The sequence below is a fragment of the Castor canadensis genome, chromosome 5 (genome assembly GCF_047511655.1).
Source record: "Castor canadensis chromosome 5, mCasCan1.hap1v2, whole genome shotgun sequence".
Taxonomy (NCBI): Eukaryota; Metazoa; Chordata; class Mammalia; order Rodentia; family Castoridae; genus Castor; species Castor canadensis.
The window spans coordinates 108,836,212-108,848,232 of record NC_133390.1 but is presented as its reverse complement, the minus strand read 5'-3'; the positions used below and the strand labels follow the sequence as shown (position 1 = coordinate 108,848,232).

Below are 12,021 nucleotides of genomic sequence, written 5' to 3'. Positions count from 1 at the left end.
AGGCCAGCCTTGGGTACCTAGGGTGACCCTGTATCAAAAAAAGTTATAAAGGGAAAATATGATAAATAAAAATCCAGCCCCATTGGGATTAGAAATATGACCTCATTCCCACATTTTACAGAAGGCTGAATAATAATGAGTGCTAGCTACTGGGATTTTTTCCCTCTCTGTGAGGTCTTTCTTTTTTTTAACCAAAACCAACAAGTAGGAAACTTTGTTGGTTACTAAGCACAGAGCACCATCAGAACATCTTTGGAACCTGAGGTCCTGCCTACTCCGATGACCAACACAGTGTCTTAGGTCTGGGTTTTATATTTGTTAATATTTCCCCATTATTATTCTGCTCTTTTTATTTATGCTAAAGTCAAAGTCCATTATAAAATAGGCCTTCTTTAAGTTACTTGAGATTGGTGTAGATCTAATGAAGCAGCGGGTGGAGGTGACAGAGGGACCTCCAGCCACTCTGATAGAGGGCTCAGGGAATGCCATGGGCTGTCCCCAAACCACGGGCGCTCAGGCTGCTCTCTCTTCCTTTACAGAGCAAACAGAGTTCTTCCTATTCCGATCGCGACACTACTGAAGAGGAGTCTGAATCTTTGGATGACATGGACTTCCTTACAAGGCAAAAGAAATTGCAAGCTGAAGCCAAAATGGCCCTTGCCATGGCCAAACCAATGGCCAAAATGCAAGTCGAGGTGGAAAAGCAGAACAGGAAAAAGTCTCCCGTCGCTGATCTCGTAAGCAGCAAAGGCTGAGGCGCAGGGTGGCCGGCGTCTGGGGCTTCAATGCAACCCTGATGCTTCCCGGTCCTCTCCCAGAGTTGTGCAAACTTGGGGTTCTCCAAGGCAGTTTGTAAAAAACACTGTCATTGAGAAATAAGTTTCCTTTTCCTTCTTACTGTCACACCGAAAGACACATAAGCGAGGATTTCACAAAAGTACACTGTTCTTGATTCAGATTTACTATGTTTCTGAAGGATAATATTGGCCGTTGTAGGAATATTTAAATTCCCTTCAAGCAACGTTGGTTTAAGAACCTGTTAACTGTGGTGGACTCACTATTATAATTCTTATTCCCTCCTTTTCAGGGAGACAGTATAGCATAGTTGACTAAGACTTCTGAACTTTGAAGTTAAATTTCACTCTGCCATTACTGCCGTGGGATTCTGGGTAAATGACCCAAGTCTCACTCTTGTCATCTGTGAAATGGGGAGATAGGCACTCCCAGCACATCACATGGTGCTTGTGGAACAGTGTACGTTATTAAACAGAGCTGACATTATCAGTTTATCCATGCCATTGATATGATATATGCCCCTTGGTGACTCATTTGTGTTAAACATCAATCAGAAAGCTTTGGATGCAGGTAAGAGAGCGTTTTAATGCAAAGAGCATAGTTGTGCAATGCGGGGTGTGTGCTCGGGCCCCAAGTTGGGGAGGTCACAGACTCAGGAGAGCGCCGAACCTGAGTTGCAGTGGGGAAGGAGGATCTCATAAGAGAAAACTCGGCCCCATGTTCAGGGTGTGCGGCTCTGTTGACACCTCCCCTTCTGCCCCTTCGTGTCCTCAGCTGCCACACTTACCTCATATAAGTGAATGCTTGATGAAAAGAAGTTTGAAGCCTGCCGACCTGAGAGACATGACCATTGGGCAGCTACAAGTGATAGTCAATGACCTCCATTCCCAGATCGAAAGTAAGTGGGAGACCTACTTGGACATGAGTGTAACACCCAAAACCTGACAGGACAGTGGTACGGTGCTTTCACTGGGCTGCTCTTGTGTGTTGCAAGGAACAGAAGAGAGTCACAAGGCATTTGTTTGTTTTTGTTGCTTTTTAAACTAAAATGTTTAAACTTCAGAAGCTTTCAGAAGTTTTCAAGGTTGTCCATGGTTATGGGTCCTTTTTATTTATCTTGAATCCCCAGCTCCTAGCTGCATTTAACTCACAACATCTAGAGTACAGTTCGGTAGTTACAAGTCACTTATTAAATAAGTATACCTTGGACTTTACTTGTGTATACATCTGTGTTAAGTAGCATCATCAATGAAATCAAATTAGGCTTATTTTGCAAGATTCTAGGTGGTGAAGGTATATGTGACCAATATGTGAAAATTACAGAAGCAAAGTATGGACTTTTCCCCCAGAATTAAAAGGGGCCTCTCACAGAAGTGCAGAAGGGGCGGTGAGTGGCTCTCACTCGAGGCCATTGGTCTTGCAGATAACAGGCAGTGGGGTGACCCAGTGAATGCGACAGCATTCTCACTAGGCATTGTAGTCAGAGGAACTCACCATCCCTCCAGTCTCTGGAATGTGTGATTCCATAGAATCTTGTGAATTTACAGATTAAAAGGAAGTCAGGAGACATACCAACTGAATGCAAACCAAACTGCCTTATAAGCCAAGCAGGGCAATTTGAACACTGACTGTTTTATTCAAGATTTATTTATTTTAGGTAAGATAAAAGTCTAGTGGTCATGTGAATTAGAACTCAGCCTTTAAAGGTACACACTGAAGCACTGATGACTGAATATGATGTTTGGGATTGCTTTCAAATGGTGCAGTAGGAGAAACGGGTGATTCAAGATTGGCCATGGGTTGATCATTATTGAGCTGGTTGGATACCTGAGGCTTCATTAAACTATGCTCTCTACTACTGTATCAGTTCCAAAATTTCCATAGCAGAAAGTTTAAACTTTCATAGTAGAAAAAAGCCTCATGTACACTAAGGGCTTGGATACTACTCAGTGTCAGGATAGAAAGCTACCCAAGAGCACAGTGGGAAAAATAAATGTTTTTCACTAGGTCAAAATAGAAAATTGGATATATTCAGTGCCAAGTTAATACACTCAGTATTATTTTAAAATTGGGAGAAAGGATTTAAGATTTCAATTAAGAAAGCATAGGTTCACCAGATTTTTAAAAATTTTACAACTATATTTTAATTTCAGTTGAGAATTAATATCTAGGAATGTTATTCATTCAAGGACTGATAAGGCTTTCTGGTATTTTACCACTGAAGCATCTTCCTTAGGCTCTTAAATAATAAAATTGCCGTGGAATCCTTCTTTTTAGAAGCAGATGGAATTTGAGACCTCTTTGCATGATTTTCTCTCTTTTTTAAATTGGAAGCTGGTCTGAACTAAAGGCAGATAAATGCATCATTTGAAGTCAGGATCTCTAAAAGCACCTCTCATTTCTGTCACTTCCCTGCCCAGAGCTCCCCCTGCCTCTGTCTGGGCCTAGCAGCTATAATTCTTACTTTCTCATGATGGGGTGAAACAAGAGAGGCCCGGTGTTTGTTCATCTGTTTCAAGGGACCACATTAACCCAGCGGTCTAATCAGGATGATTAGAAATGCTTCCATTAATATATATTTTATTCCTGATCTAAGTGTAAGGAATACTTTTCTAGACACCCTTTTTTCCAGAGACTTTAAAGGTTATTTCTTCAGGTCTTACACATCTGACTATTCCAGATATCTATCGTTCCCTTTCCTAAAGCCATGTAAAGTCTTTGAACTTCCCTCCCCAGCTGGGCCTGTGATATGGCACTGTGGAGAGCCGAGGGGCTCCCCTGGACTCCCAGTGCAAGCCAGAACCTCCTGGTGATGATGGATGGAAAAATGGATGCACTCCCAACTTTGTTCACATTTCTTCAAACAAAATCCTGCTTTTTCTAACAGTTTACAGTTTCTTTTCTCCCTGTACTGTGAATGTAGTTGAAAATACAGGCTGAACGTCTGTATCTGAAATCCAGAATGCTCTGAAATGCTCAAAATGTTTCAAATTTTGAAGGATTTCAGAGTTTGGATTTTTGGAGTAGGTATGCTCAATCAGGAAAGTCTATGTGAATATTTCCAAACTCAAAAAAAAAAAAAACATTGAAATCTTAGACACTTCTGCCCCAAACATTTTGGATAAGGAATATTCAACCTGTACATCAAGCTTTACTCCTTCCAGCACTTCTTTAATGATACAGACTAGTCATGCTTCCAGTGGATGACCTGGGCATATGAGAAGTGTACATTAAATATGAAATGTCTAATATGAGAAGTCTACCTTTTAAAAAATGTCTTTCCTGGGTGTCTGTTTGTATTTATGTGTCTACAGAACATGCATACTTACATAATTACATGCTCTGACTTGGGTGCAGCTTGATCTATCTCTAAATGCTCTTTCTTTGCCCCAGGCTTGAATGAAGAGTTGGTCCAGCTGCTTCTCATCCGGGATGAGCTGCACACGGAGCAAGATGCTATGCTGGTGGACATCGAAGACTTGACCAGGTCAGTCTGGCTTCACCCTTTCCAAAGGAGGAAGGAAGCTCAGGTGGTCTGAAATTTAAGAATTAGGTCAAGAATTGACTCTAGAGAACTTCATCTTTCACATCCATATATATTGCACCTAACTCCTGCTGACAATAGCCATTTACAGGAAAGTGACCAGAACTTGTCCTGACTAAATGCACCGTGTTTTAGCAGTCGTTCTCCCCTCGTGAGTTGTCAGTACATCAGGACTTCTTATACTTTCACCTAAATCGGGCTACAGTTCTGGCCTAGGGGGACTTTGTCCTAAAGGACTGTCCCCAAGGAGTTGGCCTTAAGCCATTGCATGCTGGTGTTTCTGCCACAAAGTGACACTGGCCATTCTGCACCCCAGTTCTTTATCGTCCCTGTCATGCCCGGAAAGCAGGAGCCCTGGCATCTTTCAGCAGCCCCAGTGCCACCAGATTGCTGTCACCTTGGGGAAATTCCAGAACTTGAGTTTCCAGCTGAATTTGGCTCCAGCCACCTCTCTGTAGAGAAGAAAGGAATTGCTTCCCTCCCCAGGGGACCGAGCAGCCAGACTAATGCTGGATGAGATCTCCCACAGCTTTGGAGCTCTGCTTAGAAAAGCCTGTCATACGCGTGCATTACGCATCATGCACAGCAGTGCAGGTCAAGTACATGAAATACTGCACGTATTCCTATGATTTCAAACTCACTGAGACAGTCTGTAAGACTTACAGGGAGACAGTCGCTATTAAATCCTGAAATGTTGTTCCTGGAGTAGAAGGATCCCCATGAAAGAGCACTGCTTGTCGCAGTAACAGAGGGCTTGCCCCATGGTGTCCAGACCAACCCAGGGAAATTTAAAGAACATACATGACAGTGCTCTCAGCCCCTACCACAGGACTGCTACCATGTGTAATGGTGACTAAAGTAACTTCCTAATGATGAAATGTTACAGAAATTGTTTTGTAGCGAAATGCTACAGAACTGTGTTTAGGCTCTTTTTAAGACCTATGGGCAACACTCTGTTTTATATGCTTTAAACATCTTATTGGCTTATCCTTCACTATAAAAGCAAAACAAAACACACAACCAAACAAAAAACAGTTGGCCTTCTACTCTCTGAGCATAGTACCTGCATCTGAAATGGCATACTACTCAAATAATACTATTGCCATCTACAGACGGATTTGGGCACTGCACCAAGAGCAAGTGTAAAGTAGACCCCCTTCTTCTCATCCTAAGAATGGCATAGAAGTCCACTTATAGGAAATCAGTGGTGCAATATGCAGCCATGACTTACATTTTTCAAAAAACCATCTGAGCTCTTCCATAAACTGATTTGCTTGTAAAAACAGAGAACTTTCCTGTGCCCCTCAGAGCAGAGGGCATTCCTCTTCAAGGGGGACCAACAGGGGCTCCGCCCATCTCTAAGTGTCAGGCTGATTCTTAGCTTGCAATCCATGATTTTATATCCTGACCTGGGGAACGGGGCAGGCAGGATCATGGGGTACAGAGAGGTGTCACTAGTTTAGTGGTATTTGAGAGGCCCTTCAATCAACGCAGTCCTGCCACGCACAGGGGCATGGTCTCTCCCAGTCCACCTGTAGGAAGAAGCCAGTCATCTGTCCCTGCTGCAGAAAAGAGACTTTGCTCACGGGGAGGCCCAGAATGCTTAACCATTCCTAACGGGAGCAGTTGTGGAGCTCTCCCAAGGCCAAGAGGGTGGCTGCAGGGACTGCTGGGAAATTTTGTGCACCTTTTCCTACCATTGTAGACATCAGCTCAGATCACTGGATCTCAATTTTGGTTGCTCATTAGAGCATCTGGGGAACTTTATAAAATACTGGGTCCCTCCCTCAAAGGTTCAGGTTTCACTATTCTGTGGGGTGGCTTTTCTAAGCTCCCGGGTAATTCTTAGGTGTAGCCAAATTTGAGAACCACTAGTTTCTATGACCCTTTTGTTGTTTGTTTGTTTGATTTTTATTATATTATTGTGGTACTGGAGGCACATTGTGACATTTACAAAAATCTAACGACATGTCACAGTTAAATTCGTCCCTCCATCACTCTCCTGTATCTCCTCTTCCTCCATTCCTGGCAGAGTTTCAACAGGTCTCATTTTTCCATTTTCATACACGTGTGCAAAATACATTCACCCTCCTCACCCTTTCCTTATATCCTCCCACTGGTACCGACCCCCAGATAAGACCTGTTTTACCTTTCTGTTCTCCATTTTTTTGAAAAAGGCATTTTTGTTTGTTTAAGATAGCTATTCAGAGAGTTTCATTGTGACATTTCCATGTGTATGTGTATTATAACCCAAAGTGGCTGAACCAATTTGGGTTCCATGACCCTTTTGATCCATCATCCTCGCCTTGGGATGGATTGTCAGTTCTTTAGGACTTCTTACACCTCCACCGAACTCAGAGCAACGGTTCTGGCCCAGGAGGACTTTATCCTGAAGGACAGAGCACTAGGGATTGGCCCCGAGCCACTCCAAGCTGGTGCGTTTCCCACCCATGAACAGCCACGTAGCGGGCATCATGGATTGGGACCCTCTTCTCGGTGTTCTTGGCAACAGCCCTCTCCTCCCATGTGGAGCCTACTTGCACTAATACATTTGTCTGCTGTCTGTCCCCACCTGACTAAAACTTCCCATCCCTGAAAGCAGAGATGACACCTGGCACATAGTAGGCTCTCAATAATGATTGTTAATAAAATGTTGGCATCTTTGTGGAGTTTGTGTGAAACTAATCTTCAAAAGGACTTTCATGTAAATTATTGATGAGAACCTTTTAGCTTTATGGACTGAAATCCTTTCCCTCCTTTGTTTAAAATTTTAATGAAATCCACCTTTGTGTATATGCTTAAAAGAACACCCAACTTTCAATATTTTCTGAAGCTGTTTACCTTCTGCTTTTCTTTCCCTCTCAGAAAGAGAAAGAAGGAATGTGTGTTGTTTACGCACGTGCATACACGCACACACACACACACACGTATGTAGATGTGTATTAAAGCAGTTTAACTAGCCACAGTGGCATCTTCAACATGTTTCTTAAGCTGAATTTGCTTAAGTGAGGCGTGTAAGCTGCTTTTTGAAAATGACCGAAAGCACTCTGTACGAATAAACAGGGCCATGGGGTGGTCTGCTGCAGGGTTGGTGTTTTTAAGGATGGGGAAGCTGAGATACCCTTTCCCTGAGTGTCTTTGTTATCAAATAAATATACCCACTTATCTGTGGACTGCTCAAATGGCAAGGACACTCTTGTCACTTCCCTATTTCTGAAAGTATTTGTGGTTTGTCTTCCTTGCACCATAGCTATGAGACATTCTGCATAAAAGCAGTGAGTTAAACTTGACATCACTAACTACCAAAGTTCAAGGAGCACAGACCAGTGGTCCCTAAGCCCTCATTACAGCTGGAAAACACAGCCTTGGCTGGTTTTCTCTTGCCAAATTTATAACTTCCTGAAATTGTCCAACACCATTGTCTTCTTGCAGCCTTGGGTCCTACCATTCTCTGGGAAGGGCATTCAGAGGATGCAACACCTTGGCCGTTCCTCCTCCTCTGTTCCCACCATCCAGTTGCTGGGTTGGCTAACTTTGGGCTCACACCTCAGCCTGGCCTCCCCTCACTGCTGTGACTATGTGTGAAAGTTTAGCTGAGGAGAAAGAACTTATGCCAAATGGAAATCTTTATAGCCACAAAGGCCACAGCCGTTTTTATGAAAGCATGTCAAGTTGTCAAGAGCCTCAGCTAATCCCTGGATTGTGTCCACATGTGTGTGTTTAGATAATCACTCACTTAATTCTCAACCACATCTGTTTTGGATTTTTTAACTGTTTTGTTTTGTTTTGTTTTTGCAGTACTGGTGATCGAACCCAAGGCCTCCCATATGTGTAGCTCAGGCGCTGAGCTCCAGTCCCAGCCCCGAACGTTTATTTGCTGTTTCCTTTCTTGTCTCTCTTCATTGAAACATGTCTTGCTCACCACCAAACCCCCATCACCAGACACAGTGCCTGGAATATGAAAGGCACATTTTAAAATATTTGTTGATGAAAGTATCCCACATACTTACCTCTTTTTTGTTGCTGTTAGTACTGGGGTTTGAATTCAGGACCTCACATTTATTAGGCCACTTGAGCCACTCTCCCAGCCTTTTTTTGCTTTAGTTGTTTTTTGGATGGAGTCTCACATTTTTTGCCTGGGACCAGCTGCAGACTGCAGTCCTCCTATCTATGCCTGCCACATAGCTGAGATTATGGATGTGCACCACCATAACCAGAATATTTGTTGAGATGTAATCTTGATAATTTATCCTTGATCCTCCTGGTCTCCACCTCCTGAATAGCTGGGATTACAGGCATGAGTCACCATGCCCAGCCCCTACAGCTTTTCACTTTTAAGCACAATGTTTCTCTTCTCCAAGGTAGTGATATCTATAAGTCTCAAGTTAGTCAGTGAAATGAAGGAATCAGATATAGACTATAAAAATTAAAGAGGTCTAATCGGTTTAAACAAAGTGCTTTTACTTGGTTCTGAGGTATTCCACTTTGAGTAACTCCGAACCTTGGTTCGAAGGATATTTTAACTGTTGATTGAAAAGCAGTTCAGAACTTTCTTCTTAGTGCTAAATAATTATCTTCTTAATTTCACAGACATGCTGAGAGTCAGCAGAAGCACATGGCAGAGAAAATGCCTGCAAAGTGAAGAGAAGCCATCCAAGCAGAGGACATGCTAAAATTTATTTTGCTTCTGTGGTTGTAAACGCTGTTGCTAGCAGTGGCCTGGAAACACACAATGTCAGTGTTAGTCATTGAGAGTGTCTGAAGCTTCGTGTCCAGTGATTGGCCTTTGCTTCTTAATTTATTTCCATTTTTTTTACTTGTGACACTTAATATCAGGCATTTTAATAAAATATTGTTACAAAAAATGTACAGTACTGACACCATCACAAGTCATGGTTAATCAAAGAGGGTAGTTTTAACTTTGTTTTTATTTCTTTAGAGGTTTTAAGTTGGAGCAGTATTTTCCCATTGACTACTTTCATTCTTCACTGTAGTTTTAAAGAACTGTAAATGACGGTGCTATCCAAGTCAAAAAATACATGCCTGCCTCGTAGTGACGTTGTAGCTCTCCGTAATATGGATATTTTAATCAGTTTTCAACATTTTGTGAATGTTGACTACCTGAGGTTCATTTTTAGATGTGCTATTAACATTCTGTTGGAGTCAGAGGGTTCCTTGAAAGTTTTATGTATAAATATGTAAAATAAAAATTAAAACTTTGTTTCATATGATATGTCTTTTTCCTCACTAACAAAACTGGCTGTATTTCCTTGCCCTTAACCCTTTTACAGCTCAAATTCCCACCAAGATGTTTTTATCAGTGAAAACACAATTGCTGCAGAAGGTGGACCAGATAGCTCCTTGCCGGGAGACTGTGAGTGTGCGGGTCACAGCGTGTGTGAACGTGTGTACGTGAGTGTGAGTATAAGAAAGTCTGCATAGGTCAAAGGTCAGTAACATCAGAGCCAGCCTCTCCATTCCTTCTTGAAGCTCTCAGTCTCAAATACTAGCACTTTACCCTTTAATAGCTGCTGGTCTTGTTGGAGCCTCTTATTTCCTCAAAACTCTTATTTAGCAAATTCAGCATGGGAGCAGAGGATGTTTGCATTCACTCTGTTCGCAAGGCCAGTTGGTGCTATTTTAAAACTTTCAGCCACTTGACTGGTCTCAAAACATTTTCAAGTCTACGATAGATTCTAGACTGTTTCCCACTGGGTAGAGAATTTCAGAAAATAGATTTCCTTAGCTGATGTCCACGCGGGGATTAGAGAACATAAACTAAACCAGAGATGGGCAGTTGAGCATTCCAGAACCACTGGGCCACCTGGTGTTGCCGTGAGGTCCATGATGTAAGCTGAAGCTAGAACTTTACAAAACTAGCTCCATTCTCCTTTCTCAAAATTACTCAGTTAAGTATTGTAAGTAATTAAAAGAATAGCAGTTTTTGTATTTAACAAAACAACACTAATCACTTTTTATGAGCCTCACTCAGTCAATTATTTCCATTCAGAATAGATAAAAACACATAGGCAATAAATGTCATTTTGTCTGCTGGGCAGAGCAGGTTGCTGCCCACCACAAGGTAAAGGTTGTAGCCCGTAGTCCTCTACCTGGACCCTAAAGTCCCACATCAACTGTCAGGGGTCTCCTGGGTGACCTCAGCCCTGTGAGTCCAAGCACAGCTGCTCATTGTGTACAGTGAGTGACAACACCGGCCGTTAAGTCAGCAGTTCTCACCTTCAGCTTAACCTGAGTAGCTTCAGAGACCACTGACTGGTCTGACCCTACAGATGCCAATCGTTCTCAGTGTGGCCTTAGTGCCTTTTAAAGGTCCCCAGGTGACACTAATGTTGACAACCACTTCCATAGACTTCTCTTTTTTAGATTCTTTTAAACCATGCTTGTTTCTACTTAAAGAATGTCACATTCCTATTAATTTGGACCTTTGGGGGAATACCTACAGAAAAAGGACGATGAAGGTAGCTTGGTCTTCCAGTCCTCCTGTGCTGACCACAACCTGAGTGCTGACACTGCAACTCCACACAGAGAAAGACTATCTGGATTTTTTTTAGATCCTTGCCAGATTGCGAATTCCAATAAAAATCTAGAAATGAGTTTTGTCTGTGTCTTAGTGCAATTTCTCTATGGCCTCTCAACTGTTTGAAGCCCACAATCATCATTAAAGAACCCCTCACTCAAGAAAAAAGGGAGAGGGCAGAGTGGCTCCAGTGGCAGAGCGCCTGCCTAGCAAGCGTGAGGCCCTGAGTTCAAACCCCAGTACTGCAAACAAACAAGAAGAAGAAAAGGAGACTTTGCCCTGAAAGGGAGCCTCAAAACACCTCCAAGGCTGGGCGCAGGTGGCTCATGCCTATAATTCTAGCTACTCAGGAGGCAGAAATCAGGAGGATTGTGGTTCGAAGCCAGTCCCAGGCAAATAGTTTGCAAGACCCTACATCGGAAATACTGAACACAAAATAGAGCTGGTGGAGTGACTCAAGTGATAGAGTGCCTGCCTAGCAAGTGTGAGGCCCTGACTTCAAACTCCAAAAACAAAAAAAAACACCACCAAGGTTAGCGCCTAGCTAATAAAGCAATTCTTCACACACCCCTGAGGCACTAGAGAAGAGCGGCATTCAGTTGACTGGAGCCCCACTCACACTTTTCCAACCCTGGTAGAAATGTCACCAAGTGACTCTTCCAACTGGATTCTTTGGAGACCAGGGCATCCCAGCCCTGCTTAGGACTGCCAGAAAGGAGGGGTTATTACCTACACCAGATCGCCCTTCCACACACAAACTAGAACCCCCTATTAGTTCAGCAGACTTAGAATTCCAGAGTGACTGTCTCAAAAATAGAGCCCCGCTGTCTTGCATAGTTGAGGAATAGGCAAGAGGCTTGGGCTCTGGCTGCCAGGACCAGCTCCAAAAACTCCCCATCTCCCTAGGGTGTGGTCTTACACAAGCTACTAAAGGTTTGTCTGACTTTATCACTTGTTAATGCTGTCCTGGGTTTATTGTAAAGATAGGATAAAATCACATTCATGAAAGCACCCGGCACTCATAACGATGCTTAAATAATTATTGAATAAATAATATTGAATACATAATAATTGTTGAATGAAGAAGTAAATAATCAGGGCTTCGTCGATGGCCATTATGTATTTTACCAGTTTCTGAGATTTT

At 42.7% G+C, this 12,021-nt stretch overlaps 1 protein-coding gene across 9 annotated transcripts in view; it reads left to right on the top strand.

The window, feature by feature from the left end:
• Positions 1 to 9,567, top strand: part of Schip1 (schwannomin interacting protein 1) — a 708,363-nt gene extending 698,796 nt beyond the window's left edge. For all 9 annotated transcript variants that reach the window (XM_074073892.1, XM_074073893.1, XM_074073898.1 and 6 more), the window contains 4 exons: positions 540 to 737; positions 1,570 to 1,693; positions 4,189 to 4,282; positions 8,930 to 9,567. In XM_074073892.1, coding sequence (XP_073929993.1) covers positions 540 to 737; positions 1,570 to 1,693; positions 4,189 to 4,282; positions 8,930 to 8,981 — 468 coding nt within the window. In that variant the 3' untranslated portion in view covers positions 8,982 to 9,567. The remainder of the gene's footprint in view (positions 1 to 539; positions 738 to 1,569; positions 1,694 to 4,188; positions 4,283 to 8,929) is intronic.
• Positions 9,568 to 12,021: the final 2,454 nt, after the last annotated feature.